This window comes from Saimiri boliviensis, chromosome 2 (genome assembly GCF_048565385.1).
Source record: "Saimiri boliviensis isolate mSaiBol1 chromosome 2, mSaiBol1.pri, whole genome shotgun sequence".
Lineage (NCBI taxonomy): Eukaryota > Metazoa > Chordata > Mammalia > Primates > Cebidae > Saimiri > Saimiri boliviensis.
Window position 1 is genome coordinate 77848484 of NC_133450.1, and position 15436 is coordinate 77863919.

The 15436-nt window shown below is 38.3% G+C and overlaps 1 protein-coding gene across 2 annotated transcripts in view; it reads left to right on the forward strand.

Annotated features, from left to right (window-relative positions):
• Positions 1–15436, forward strand: part of FBN1 (fibrillin 1) — a 239620-nt gene that overhangs the window by 190304 nt on the left and 33880 nt on the right. For both annotated transcript variants that reach the window (XM_074393650.1, XM_074393651.1), the window contains 7 exons: positions 35–160; positions 3625–3747; positions 7421–7546; positions 9509–9625; positions 11207–11335; positions 11979–12098; positions 15109–15234. In XM_074393650.1, coding sequence (XP_074249751.1) covers positions 35–160; positions 3625–3747; positions 7421–7546; positions 9509–9625; positions 11207–11335; positions 11979–12098; positions 15109–15234 — 867 coding nt within the window. The remainder of the gene's footprint in view (positions 1–34; positions 161–3624; positions 3748–7420; positions 7547–9508; positions 9626–11206; positions 11336–11978; positions 12099–15108; positions 15235–15436) is intronic.

Consider the following 15436-nt stretch of genomic DNA (forward strand, 5'->3'; position numbering starts at 1 on the left):
TCTTGTCACTCACGAATGACCACTCTGTCTCTAGATATTGATGAGTGCCGGGAGATCCCTGGGGTCTGTGAAAATGGTGTGTGTATCAACATGGTTGGCAGCTTCCGATGTGAATGTCCAGTGGGATTCTTCTACAATGACAAGTTGTTGGTTTGTGAAGGTAAGTGGCATTGTGGCTTTACCATATCCGGAAAAGAGCTAACTGATGAGCTACTTAATAATACACACTTGGCAAATTTCACAACACTGAAATTTCAGAAATGTGTTAAGCTCTAGAAATAGTGAAGGACATGGTGTGGAACAACATTAAGTTTCATGCAAGAAAAAAAATTCCCTAACTTCCAGTGAAAAAACCAGGAGGCACATACATTCCCAGCCCCCCTCCCCTAACACACAATGTATTACTATTAGATTTCCCAGCTGATATGAACAAGCTTTGAGTTCCTGGGTGTGTCAAATAGATCGCTTTGTTTCACATTGCTTGAAAATCAGCGTGAGTGGACAGTCATCCTAGTTGACTCTCAGAATCACTTCTCTTCCAGATGGAGACTTTGCAACTCCCAAGTGAAAACAAGGTTAATGCAAATATTCCAAATGCATGGGAGAATTCCAAATAGCAAGAACAGCAAATTTGATTTTATATGAAGAATGTTGGCATGCACATGTACTTTTTTCATTTTCAAATTACCTCCTGTTGCCATGTATATGTACTGTGATTCGGAGCATTCCTTATAGCACTTCATATTTTTTCCTACATCTGGGAAAGATAGTTCTTTTACATTTTAGCAAAAGGGACATTACTGGTTATTAAATATACCGTGTGCCCCAGGATAGTTGGAATAATTTTCTATTTAATACTTAAACTTAGTTTCTCTAGCAGAGTTTTATTCATGTTAGATAGGGTTATTACCCCTTAGAGCATGTATTATGGCACATATGTCAATATTTTAATGTTTAAAAAAAACTTTTTTGTCTACACTGAAGACAACTTGTATACCAAGAATAAAGTTACAGTCCTAACCACATACTTGTTAAGTTCCTCTCACCAGGCTTTCAGTTACTGTGGCCAAGTGGGCACATGTCCCTTACTCTGCCTGCTGTGTGGGTTAGTGAGAATGGGGTGATAGCCATTCATAGCCTTCCTAAGGAGATAGCCAGTTCAGACCTTGGCCCCAGTCCCTGGGCTTTGGGAAGCCATCAAGGATCACGTACCTGGAGAGGAAGCATGAATGTGGGAGAGGGAATCCACGACAGATGATCTCACAGTGCTCGAGTTGGCTGCCTCCTTCACAGCTGCACTTACCCCCTCTCAAACATGCTCAGCATGCCTGCCACCTGCTGTGGCATCTTCCTCCCCTCCTTTCCCCTCAGAATTAGCTTTGATGATTACTGTACCCAGGTACCTTTTAACTACTTAGATTTGCTGAAGCAGCAGCCCTTGGCCAGAACCCATAGGCAAGACCACCCATGACGACCAAGTCAACTTAGACCTTGCTAGATCCATGAGATTAAAAACATAACAAGTGTACTAATGCAAGGCATTTGGCTGGTGAGTGAGGCAGTGCTGGGTCCCTTGTAACCCAAGGCAGGCCCACTTCTACTCTTGTGTCTGTTGCCCAGAAAGGCACAATCCACCCACCTTAGACAGGAACCGCCACTGACTGACTAAGAGTCCCGACGGTTTTCCATCACAGAACCACGTCCAAGAGACATCGGCTGATATATTTGCCACCCCCTTGTAGAACTTCTTTGGCCGAGCCAACTTTTGTGTAAAAGCCCAGAACTGGTACTAAGGACCAACCCTCACCTGTGTAACAGGCCATCCCCTGTACTGGACTAGTCTGAATTAGATTGTTCCACTGGAGCAGGGAAGAGGGAAACATGTATTTTGCCCCATGGCGTAGTCTGGACTTGCAGTAACTGTTGTAATGCCATGATTTTGAACTATATTAGGTATCTGGGTTGTTTTTTTTTTTTTTTTTAAAGTAAACAACCCCTAAGCAAAGTCAAAGCTCTGGAGCACACAATATCCATTATCTAAAATCTTTTCTGTTTTAATGAGAGTTGGTTTGTTTTCAGTATGATAGCTCCCATGTTAGGTTTTCTTGATTTGACTGCCTTGTGGCAGTCATTTGAACAGGCGTCTCCACAGCCCTGTACCTGAAGGCACTCTATAGACCAGGAGCAGCTGCATCAGCTTCGAGCTTATTAGAAATTCAGAATCTTGGACATGCCAAGTCAGAATCTGCCTTTTAGCAAGATCCCAAGTGATTCATGTGGACTTTAAAATTGGAGATGTTCTGCTCTTGCAGCCTTTCAGACAATAGCACCCTTAATGAATCATAAAATCCAGAGCTTTGAGGAAATTCAAGGCTTCCTAGGAGATTAATCTATACCCATGTCAAGTGCTGGCCCTAGCAGCCAAGTTCCATGACTTTTTATTAGACATGAACATCATTAGAGTTCATATGTGGTCATAAATCAAGCACTTGCATTTATAAATATTTCTGAAGTGGGAAAGTTTAGATAATGGGCTTTCAGTCTTCCTTTCTCTCTTTTTTAAAAAAATAGACTTTATTTTCTAGTATAGTTTTATATTCACGGCAATATTGAGAAGGCACAGGAATTTATCATATATTCCCTACCCCTCCACAGGCACAGCGTCCCCCACTATCAATAACCCCCACCAGAGTGGTGCATTTGTTACAATTGAATCTCCGTTGATATCATTGTCACCCAGAGTCCACTCCGATGATTTACATTAGAGGTCACTGCTGGTGTTGTATATCCTGTGGGTTTAGAAAAATTTATGACATGTGTCTGCCATTCCATAACTACTCATAGAATAATTTCACTGCCCAAAAAATTATCTGTGCTTCTCCTGTTTATCCCCTACTCTCTGCTAACCCCTGGCAACCATTGATTTTTTTTTTTACCGTCTCCATAGTTTTGCCTTTTCCAGAAGGTTATATAGTTGGAATCATACATTATGAAGCCTTTCCAGATTGGTTTCTGATTCACTTAGTAATATGCATTTAATTTCTTTCTTTTTCTTTTTTTGACACAGAGTTTTGCTCTTGTTGCCCAGGCTGGAGTGCAATGGTGCAATCTTGGCTCACTGCAACCTCTACCTTCCAGGCTCAAGCTATTCTCCTGCCTCAGCTTCCCAAGTCACTGGGATTACAGGCTCCTGCCACCATGCCCAGCTAATTTTGTATTTTTACTAGAGACGGGATTTCACCACATTGGTCAGGTTGGTCTCGAACTGCTGACCTCAGGTGATCCACCTGCCTTGGCCTCCCAAAGTGCTAGGATTACAGGTGTGAGCCCAGCCACATTTAATTTTCTTCCATGCCTTTTAATGGCTTGATAGCTCATTTCTTTTTAGTGCTAAGTAACATCCCATTGTCTGAATATACCACAGTTTATTTATTCATTCACCTATTGAAGGACGTCTGGGTTGCTTCCAAATTCTGGCAATGAATAAAGCTGCTGTACACATCTATGTTGTCTTTTCGATAGAAAAGATCAAAATAAAATATAAATTCGTTTTCATGTTAGAGGCTTTGTTGACTGGACATCAGATTCTGTTCTCCTTCGAATTCAGTTCTCTTCTGCTCGTAGATATTGATGAGTGTCAGAACGGCCCAGTGTGCCAGCGCAATGCCGAATGCATCAACACTGCGGGCAGCTACCGCTGCGACTGTAAGCCCGGCTACCGCTTCACTTCCACGGGACAGTGCAATGGTATGTAGCGCCCCGCAGGCTACACGTGCCCACCCATGAGTTTGTCTTCATGAAGCTTCAGGTATCTGGGTTTCTTTTCAGATAGTTAAGCTGAAGAAAATGTGAGTTAAGATTTAGATTACTGAACTCTAATAACTAAATTGGAAAAAGGGATATTGTCAAAATGGCTAAACACTTAGCTTTTTAATCCTCTGTCTAGAGGAGCTATTTTCAAACAGGAAGTAAATCATTTGCATAAATAGATTTCATATTTGCCTGTCTGCTGCCCTGCCTGCAGACACTCACCACTACACGTTACACACACACACACACACACACACACACACACACAATCATGCATACATACACTCCCCTAAGCAACATTTAGGACCAAATTTTTTTTTCTCCCACAGAATCCCTCTCAGAAAGGTGAGGTTTTCACCATTTTGGCTACATACCCCAAATCTAAACAGTGAAGCTCTCCTGAGCTGAGTCAGATTAATCTGCATAAACAGAACAAAACCATCGCTTTTCTTCCCAATCATCTTACAGGGAAAGAATCACTCACTGAAGGCTGCAAACGTCAACAACTTTTATTAGCTGTTTATTACCATGTCCCCTAGAGGTTAGATTTTTTGTTGTTCACTTTTGTCAGGGATGTGATAGAAATAAGAAGCGTGGTGGATTATCAAACTCAGTGCATGTTGAAGTGATTCAGCATCTGGTGGTATCTTGTAGCCAGTGATATAAAAATTTGAAAGACTGGTGTTTCATCCCAGAAGCAAAATAATTCCTCAGAATGATTTTCCTGTAAGTTTTTAAGTAATTCTGAACCATTGTGTATTTAGAAAAAAATCAGCGTATATTTAGCAAAGCAAATCATTGTATCTTAGGAAGAATGTGTTATTTTGCTCATGGTTCATTTCACAGGGGGTTTCCTGGATATTTTATGTATTTGTGAATGAAACAACACAGGGGAATGTGGTCAGATTTTTTTCTTGGATTTCCTTACCTACCAGTGATTAAGTGGTAGGAAGTGCACTGTTCTCTTTAGGGCATTTTGCATTGTTTTATGAGACCTTGGTGGGAAGAGGGTGTAATAGCCAAACAAAAAATCACATTGAGAATCAAGACTTGTTTTGTTGAGTTCAAAGGAACATGTGTAAGTATTTAGCATTTTGTCAACAGAGCTGTTGCTATCCATGTATTAATACAGGACAGGAAAAGTGGGGACGTCTCTGATATGAACCACAATACCCTAGTGAAACCTGGCATAATTACCACTTCCCTGCATTTTGCTCGTAATTTATATTTCTTTAGAAATGGATGAAGTAATTCCAGTCAAAATAAAGAATTGCTGATAATATAGAATGAGTCATTTCATACCATTTCACACTCAGGTAAGAAGTGGGACAGAGCTATTACTAGATCAAGATAAGACATTCAGCCATAACCTGCTGGGGCTGAAGCCCTTTACTGTTTTCTTGTAGAAGACTAACATACATTAAATGCACCCAGCTGTTAAGTGTTGTGTATATTTGCAGCCAAAAGCTTGATTTCCTTTATTCACTGAAAACCTCAGAAGGAAGGGAATGAACTTGAGTTTTGCAGCCATTCAGCCAGATAGGTTGAAGACTTCATTCTAGAAATGTCTTTATTTATGTCCTACTTTTAAAATATCTTTAGATGCTATTCTACACTTGGCATTTTTTCCAGGCATGCTGCAAAGTACTCCTTTTTGCCTCTGTTTAAAATGAAAATAACTAAAACTTTCTCTTCATCACGAGATCTTTATTTTAATTAATAAGCACATTATTTCAAACCTCAAATCACAGCTGGCCATAGCACCCACATCATTGCTGAGAGACCTGAGAGAACAATTAGATATCTGAGCTCAGGATGCTAGTCTGATAGCAGGAACTGGATAGTTAGAGCAAATGCAACCCCCTTCTGAAATGCCTTGCCCACCTAAAGACTGGTAACAGTTTCTTCCCAGCTACTTCCTCATGGTGACTTCTGTCTGCTGACTGGGTTTCTTTCCACAGTAGCCTGTTCAAACCTCCTATCCCAACCTCAAATATGATTTTCTAAGGGTTCAAATTCTGGTGCTTATAGGAACCTACATATCTGCTCTAGTTTTACCATTATAACTCCAAAATGCTCTCCATATTTCATTTTTCATATGAAAAATGAAGATGGCCTTATTTAAACCATCATGAAATAGGGCAGTAGATGAAAAGAAATTCCTAATTAGGGATCCCTTCCTAATACGATCCTTAAGACTCCCCATTACCTTGTGGAACCCAGACATAAGACTGACCTTGTCCCCTTCATATTTCCAGATCCAGTACTACCTGAAAGTGCCAAAGTTTTGGGCCAGCTGTGGTAGGACCTCAGATACATTCCTCAAGATCAAAAATCAGTTTCCTCTTCCTATACTGGGAAACAGTTTGCTCACTTTAAATTTATTTTCTCAAATGGGAATAATCATAATTCATTAAATAGCATTTCTGCATAGGCTAGCAGTAGTTCCTAAGCTGCTGTATTCCAATTTCCCTTCATATTGATATACTCAACTTCACTTGGAACTTTTAAATGGTTTGGTGATTGATCTACTAAATACGAGTAGTCATAAAAATGGCAACCTGAACACATGAAATGGAGGAGATATTCATTATTCTGGGATAGACAGGGTTGCTCTGTGCTGCAAAAAGTGTCCATTCATGATTACTATGTTCTGAGTAGACAAGGCAGGCAAACAGCAAGTCTGGAGTATTCAACTAAGAGCAGAATGCCGTCTACCCTACAGCATCTGCAGCAAAGATGGCACTCCATTTGCTTTCTTCTGTGCAAAATCAGAATGGCACAGTGCTCTTCAAAGCACATTTACTCTAAACATAGAACTTAAAAAAATTAGAGACATAAGTAGGCATATAATTATGTCACTTGTGAATTCATGCATTAAATTCTGCCCCTCCGATAATCAGATTTCAGGAAAGCAACAAAGATTCAGTTGATTATAAACATAATTTAGAGCTTAAAGACTGGCAGAAGCAAGATGCGAAGGCTTCCTTTTGAATGGATGAGAATAAAAAGAGAGTGTTCAGGTTGTTACGTGCTAAGAGGAGCCCTGTATGTACGTGAATACTTGGTGAAGATGGAATAAAAAGTTACAGGAACAAGGCAAAACAAAGAGATGCAACTTGAACAGGGTGCTATGTGGGTTGTCCATCAAGAAAAACTTAATCTTAGCCATGGGATTTTACTTTGATATAAATTTCCAAAGGAAACCATGAACTATCCATGACTTGAGGCACCAAATCTTAACTAGACAAAATACTTCCATTAATTCCACAGTCTGTGGTGCTGTGTAGGCAGATAATCAAACAGAAAATCCTCCCAGCTTGAATTGTTTTCCCCATTTTACCTCTAAGTTATAAATATTCATCTTTTAGAATATGTTTTGATTACTTCCCCTTGTTTTTTTATTGTGTCATATATTGTTAACATACTCTGAATATGCCTGGTAAATGAGAGTAAGTTTTAATCCATTTTGATGCCAAAAAAAAAAAAAATGTCTGTCACATTAACTTGGTTTAGAGCTAGGATTACTCCTGAGAACAATAGCTAGAAGTAAGTTATTCAATTATGGTGTGTCTTCTGAGTTCTCACTTCAGATGCTTTTTATTTACAGATCGTAATGAATGTCAAGAAATCCCCAACATATGCAGTCACGGGCAGTGCATTGACACGGTTGGAAGTTTTTATTGCCTTTGCCACACTGGTTTTAAAACAAATGCTGACCAAACCATGTGCTTGGGTAAGTATGCAATTATTATTATGTTTTTTCATATGTTACTGAAAACTTCATTTGATCTAAATATGGATAAAATTTAATACTAAGCCTTTTAGTAGTAGTTTTGCTATCTACAAAATAAAAACATGGGCAGGTATGCAGCAGTGATATCCTATTTAATCTTTGGCAATCTGAACATGATAAACTTCTTCCTTGTTCATTTGCCTGTCAATTAAGAAAACCTTGACTAAGGGATAAATTGAAAAAGACATTAATACAAAAAATTATTTTTTATTAATGTTAATAGACTGATTCGTATGTAATGTTGTTGTAGACTTCCTTTTGAGTTCAGCTTTTGAGTGTGAGATGAGCATTTTTTCCAGAGGGGTTTGGCTGTAGTGTGTACCAGATCCTCAAAGGCAAATTTATATATTTTACAAAGGCAAAGAAAAGTTACTCATTTTTCTAGAGGAAAAGAGCTCAGGATTTTTAATCTCTTCTGATTTCTCTAGTGTCAGGATGTTGATTTAGAAAACTTCTGTGTATAATTATTCCTCTTCTCCTTTTCCTTCCTTTCTTTTTCTACTTTAAAGCAATACCATTAAGTCTTTTGGGGACATTAAGAACATGAATTAGATTCATGGCTGAAAGAACAATTAATATAGTAATGTTTAAAGTCCTTGACTTTGGCTGTAAATGGGTTCATCCATTTGGGAATGTTCTCATAAAGTTGTATCTTCTCCAGAGTGATGACATGTTTTAAATGACAGGAGCATTGACAGCCCTGCTCATTACTGGGCAGGTAACCTGTGCAAAAACCGTGATGACCCTGCCCAACTTTCTTTCTACTTCTCTCATCTGAATTTTCTGGAACCTCCTCACATAGAACCTCCCCTACCAAAGACCTTCACCAGTTTGGCTAAGAATGAATCAAGGCAGCAATTCTTGATTGCTAGCAATGACTCAACTGGGTGTAGTCTTCAGCCACACACACACAGACACATTAGAGTCCCTTTGGGTTGGCAATAGCTTCCTGATTCAGGGATCATGGATAATTTATCTTCATGTCCAGAATGTGAAAAGAAAGGAAATTCCAGCTCTCTTCATTACATTCTGCTATTCTCTGTTGTTACCTTCCTGTCTCTCTCTCTCTCCCTTCATCCTTGTCCCTCCTCATGGTGCCTCATTCTTTCAAACCAGCAGTTACAACTTTCTTTCATTAAATATTTTGCTTACATCCTCCTTAATATAATGTGCACCTACTCTTTATAAGAAATATGCCAGCTTCTGTGATAAGATACAAGGAGATATATAGCCTTATAAAACTGTCAGAGAAAAGTACAGACCAATCAAAAGATGAACAAGAATGCAAGCATGTATGAGAAGAACAAAGTAAGTGCCATCCCGTTGGGGTAGTTTAGAAGAGAGAGAGAAGTCATCATTGGTGGAAGTGGTCCTGTGTTTTTAGCGGCGTAGGGAAAAGGAAAAGTTGTCTGAAATGACAGGTGAGCTGGAAAGCTGAGTTATTTTGTTGCTGATTGTGGGGTAAGGCCAGGTGAGTCACTGCTTTTTGGTAAATTGGAGTGAGAATCTTAAAGGTTGAAGTTTGCCAAAGGTGAAAACACCTCGAGACCCAGATGCACACAGAGTTTTTTCCATTTTCAAGTGAAAATATTTGAGAAAAGCGGCAAGGGTGGAGAATTCTAGAAGTAAATAGAATAAAATAATTCTTGTTCAGGTCTCATGTCCTTAGCTTGCCTCCTTTCACTGGCCAGCCAAGGAAATCGTTTATTCCCAAGGTTTAGAGTTTGCCTCTGCGTGGTTTCTTGCAGGGATGACTGCTGCTGGAGCGGATACCAACATCAAGAAGTTCTCAGCCTAGAGATGAGGCTTTCGGAACCCTAAAATGCTCTTTAGCCACTGCAACCATGTAACCACTTTTTGTATTTATAATTATGTTTTTTTTATGGCTTTTCTTCCTACTAGACATAAATGAATGTGAAAGAGATGCCTGTGGGAACGGAACTTGCCGGAACACAATTGGTTCCTTCAACTGCCGCTGCAATCATGGTTTCATCCTGTCTCACAACAATGACTGCATAGGTGCGTGCGCAAAATTGTGCATCAGCAAAGGAAGTCAGTTTTATATATGTTCTTTGTAATTAGCATCGTCTCTAGTGCTCTAGCTGTCTTTCAAAAATATATGCTATCTTATGCATAACAATTGGTAACAGGACTTGTCTCTCCTTATCCTTGAGGGATACTTTCTGAGACCCCCTGCGGATGCCTGAAACCACAGATAGTACTGAACCCTTTATATATCATGTTTTTTTTCTATACATACATACCTAGACTAAAGTTTAATTTATAAATTAGGCATGGTAAGAGATTAACATCAATAACTAATAAGAAAATAGAACAATTATAAGAATATATTATAAAAGTTATGTGAATGCATTTTCTTGCTCTCAATCTCTCTCTCTCTCTCTCAACATATTTTATTGTGCTATACTCAGCTGTTTTGGGATCACTGTTGACCTTGGGTAACGGAATCCCCAGAAAGCAAAACCATAGATAAGGGGGAACCACTGTAACTATATCCATTACTTTTACTAAAATGCTCATTAGCAGCTATAATAATTTTTACACTTTGCTGCAAATCAAATTAATATTTAAATTTTTATACTTTGCTGTAAAAAATTAATTTACAGCAAAGTATAAAAATTATAGCTGCTAATGAGTGTTACAGTATACTTTGCTGTAAATTAAATATATTTAAAAATAAATGGAATGAGATTCTTAAAAATTTTTAGCTGGACTTGGTTGGGCGCGGTGGCTCAAGCCTGTAATCCCAGCACTTTGGGAGGCCGAGGCGGGTGGATCACAAGGTCGAGAGATCGAGACCAACCTGGTCAACATGGTGAAACCCCGTCTCTACTAAAAATACAAAAAATTAGCTGGGCATGGTGGCGCGTGCCTATAATCCCAGCTACTCAGGAGGCTGAGGCAGGAGAATTGCCTGAACCCAGGAGGCGGAGGTTGCGGTGAGCCGAGATCGCGCCATTGCACTCCAGCCTGGGTAACAAGAGCAAAACTCCGTTTCAAAAAAAAAAAAAAAATTTTTAAATATACAAAAGTGATTCTTTGTATAGAATTATATGATTCAGGAATATGAACCTTCTGGTCTAGATGTTTTGCTGCAGCCTCTCTTAAATAAATCATGGAATCTACAAAATCTCCCTTCTAAAACATATTTAAAACCCAAATTTTTAAATTTTATTGTACTATAGGCTAATTTAAATATTTCTAATTGCAAGAATACAAAATAATGCCCCCAGCTGTATTGTGTACTAGGATTTTATTTTTTAAATCTAAAAAATTTTTAAATCTAAAACAAAAATAAAATCTTAAGGAAAATCAAGGTAAAACAGATATGAAATGTAAATGTAAATTGTCATGTAAATTTAAATATAATAATGTAATCTTATTGTTAAATGTGCATAGGTGCTTAAAGCCAGTTCTGTTGCTGCCAACTAGATCTTCATTGGAATTTCTTGTTTGGCTAAGCCAAGAAAGGCCACTAGAATTCAGAAAAAAGTATCTTTTCCTTTAAAAGTTTTGATTATTGCTGGGATTATGACATCTTTGGAATATATTAAGGGATTGTTGGGGTTTTTTCTGCAGATGTTGATGAATGTGCAAGTGGAAACGGGAATCTTTGCAGAAATGGCCAATGCATTAATACAGTTGGCTCTTTCCAGTGTCAGTGCAATGATGGCTATGAGGTGGCTCCAGATGGGAGGACCTGTGTGGGTAAGTACAGGGCTTGGAAAGACCTGGAAAGAATGCTTCCAGAGACCAATCAGTGAATCATGCAGTCTGTATTCTAATGCTGCTTTCTGGAAACCTGGAGGAAAAGTCAAAATAGAATTATATTAATCCTCCCTATAAAGGCTTTGTTTTTATTTAAACATATATACATGTAAGTGTGTGTGTGTGTGTGTGTGTGTGTCTGTGTGTGTATAATCACTTTTTCCTTTATTTTTAAAATTAATCTATTGTACTCACAGAGAATACTGTTAAACAGTAAAATTGTTAAATTGCTCTGTAAGCAATTATGATTTCCCTTCTTATGTTTTTTTCTTTAAAATACTTTTGTAAGCTCTCATATATTTTGGGTATCCTTAAAATCTTTATATACTCACTCTGACATGCTACAATTTTCTGGAAATATTTAATTTGTGGCAGGTAAAATAAAATATGGTGTTATTCTGTATACTTTTGAAAGCTGGTAAAGCTTGTTTTTATTGTCACTTATTTTTCTTCATGGTGGAATTTTATGAACTTTAATTTGCTTTCTGTATTTCTTTGATTTATTCTAGTTTGTTTTTCAATTTTAATTGTTTGATGGAAGTCATGCCAGTGGGAACCTCTTCTTTTTCCCTTTTCTTTGCAGATATCAATGAATGTCTTCTAGAACCAGGAAAATGTGCACCAGGTACCTGTCAAAACTTGGATGGGTCCTACAGATGCATTTGTCCACCTGGATACAGTCTGCAAAATGACAAGTGCGAAGGTAGGAAAGCTATCAATGTTAGCAAATGAGGAGTATCGGGAACCTCACCAGACTTACCAAAATGAGAGTTTTTGTGATGATGTCTTCATTTTGGAATACTTTATCAGAAACAAATCCAAGGGCGTAGGGCATGACATTGTCTCATCCTTCTGGCAAGACAGGAAGCACTAATTCTTATGCTAATCTCTAATGAAGTTGTTTTGCTCTGTGCATATGACCGATCATACGATCCTGAGTCTTTTTCACTGTGCTTTTACACAGTTGGTAAGAATGCTGTGTCCCACTTCTGTTAGATTTTTTTTTTTTTTAAATGGCAATCCTTTGCGACTAAAAAAGCTCCTGATTCCAGTTAAAATCTTTAAATGACCACATTCAAGGTTGGATGAATGTAGTTATATCATTTGTCTATTTTGTTTTTACCTATAGAGCAGTGGAAATGTGTTATTTGAAATAAATTCTCAGCAAGTTTTATAGTATTTCTTTTTTTAAAAAATAGAGATAGGATCTTACTCTGTCACCAGGTTGGAGTAGAGTGGCACAAGCATAGCTCACTGTAACCTTGAACTTCTGTTCAGGTGACCCTCCTGTCTCAGCCTCTGGAGTAGCTGGGACTACAGGCATGTGCCACCATACCTGGCTGATTTTTTTACTTCTTTGTAGACATGGGGCCTCTCTATGTTGCCAGGCTGGTCTCAAACTCCTGGCTTCAAATGATCCTCACTCCTTAGTCTCCAAAGGGCATTCCTTTAAGTTCAACAAATATGTCATAGCATTAAGTGAAGAATATTAATTGCTAGAATTTCATAAATAAGTAAGGTTGAAAGGATTTTCAAGAAGTCACCTAGTTCACGCCCCTGACTTTAAAAAGGTCTGCATCTAATCCACAATGGGAATGTTCTCTATTTTTAATATCATCAGTTAGAAATTTTATTATATATCCAATTTAAATAACCAAGTGGTGATATTTTAAATGGAAACACCTTACTGAAATTGTCTAGATGCAAATTTTTAAGCATGTTATTTTACTTTTATTAAAAATTTACTCTATTATCAGTGCATAAGTTCCCTAAAATGGACAGAATTAAGATAAAAAGAAAGAAAAATGACTGCACAGTCAGTCAATGAATGTGCCTATTCTACAATATTTGGCCCTATCCCAATAAGTTGGCACATAGAGGCTAATATCTACCATAACAGAAATGGTCATAGTAATAATAATTAAAAACAACCCCCCAAAATTGAGCATTTCTACAAATGTTAACTTTTCTATTAAGAAAAGGTTGAGTATGGGGGTGGAAGGAGTGTCAGAATGGAGTAATTCAATCATCAGTAGTAGCTCAGATTCATTAATAAACCACAGGGAACATGACACAGGTGTAAATGCAACCCAATAACCTGGCATGATGAAGCAGCTGATTTTGCATTGCACAGAAAGAAAATCACTTGGCATTGCACATTTGTAGAATATATATTGTGTGGTATTTACAAAAGTAAATCAAGATTAGAGTTAATTTCTCAACTTTTCCTTAGTTGGGCCTCTTGGGAACGAATTGTATAATGCAAACACATTTTGGTGTGGGTAGAAACCTTTGCACAAATGTGAAAATAAAGAGCCCCAGGATACAAGGATATTTGATGTTTCGTTGAAAAAAAAAAAAAATCCCATAAAAGTAGCATGGCTTGGCCAGGTGCGGTGGGTGGCTCACACTTGTAATCCCAGCACTTTGGGAGACCAGAGTGGGCAGATCACAAGGTCAGGAGTTCGAGACCAGCTTGACCAACTTGGTGAGACCCTATCTCTAGTAAAAATACAAAAATTAGCCAGGCGTAGTGGTGCATGCCTGTAATCCCAACTACTCAGGAGGCTGAGGCGGGAGAATCACTTCAACCTGGGAAGCAAAGGTTGTAGTGAGCTGAGATCACACCATTGCACTTGATCCTGGGCAACAGAGGGAGACTCTGTCCCAATAATAATAATAATAATAATTATTATTATTATTATTATTAAAAGTAGCATGGCTCAAAATTAAGACTTAACACTTTGTTCACTACAAATTCCTGCTGAAAGTCAGGAGGAAAGATGAGTGAGTTTGAGTTTGGAGTAAAGTGGACATACTTTTTCCATAGGTAGAGTAATCATATTGACCAAACCAAGCCAATTCTGAAAGTAGAAAAGGGCACTATTAACAATAAAGTCAGGCCAACTGCCATAAGCTGGGGCTGTCTCACGCAAACTAGGACATATGGTTACTCAAGCCATTCAAACTTGATGTTGGCTACTCTTAACTATCCCTGTACAGGAGCTAAGATGTATAATATACTAAAGAAAACATGCCACAATCCTAAGTGTACCAGTTTCCTATTATCTATATGATGCAAGAAAAAGCCTGTACAAGAAAGCTGTTTTTCTGTCTTTAGAGAGATTGACCCACAGATCAGTTAGGAGCCTCATCGTCTCTGATATCTGTAGTTTGCACTTCACAGGATTATATTTACTGTCATGAGTCTTGCTGTTCTTGTAAAATTCAGTTTCAGGGCTCTTGCATGGGGTATTGGGAAGAGTTCTGTGGATGGTTGGAGGGGAATCAATTTGGTTCCAAGGCCTAGATCTCACATTGAGTAACTCATTATCAATGTGCTTAAAGTCTCAGAACAATGGTGCAGTATGACTCAACAGTTTCGTGCTTCTTTCCTGGCCTAGGGTGGTATTAAATAACTCTAACTTTTCTAGTTAGCTAGGCAACTCAGTCTGGATGAGAGAGGTTTGTCACTGCACCCCTTAGAAGGCAGTTGCACATTCTATTTTTATGTCAATAATTGTCAAAACTAATTTTTTAAAAGTCATGACAACCTAGAAGTGCAGTCCACAGCATTATGGTACAGAAAAATACCTTCATTATTGTAAGAGTCTGGAAACTCGGTTGCCCATTGTACATCCACGTTGTGTATTTGGTACCTGATGGTGTCTCCATCATGTTTTGACTTTGTTTGACTCATGTGATTCTTTTAGATATTGATGAGTGTGTTGAAGAGCCAGAAATTTGTGCCCTGGGCACATGCAGTAACACTGAAGGCAGCTTCAAATGTCTGTGTCCAGAAGGATTTTCCTTGTCCTCCACTGGAAGAAGGTGCCAAGGTAAGTGTCTTTGAAGACTTCGGGGTTTCATTGCTCCATGTTAATTTGTTGTGGTCTCATTTTTCAAACATGGCAAAGCTCTGTTTCTTTGTGAACGAGAAGATGCAGAGTTTTTAGGTCTAATGATAACCATATGTCAGAAGGTTCATTTTCACGTTTAAGGTTAAAAACTCATCCATCAAGTTACGGTTGCTTATACAAC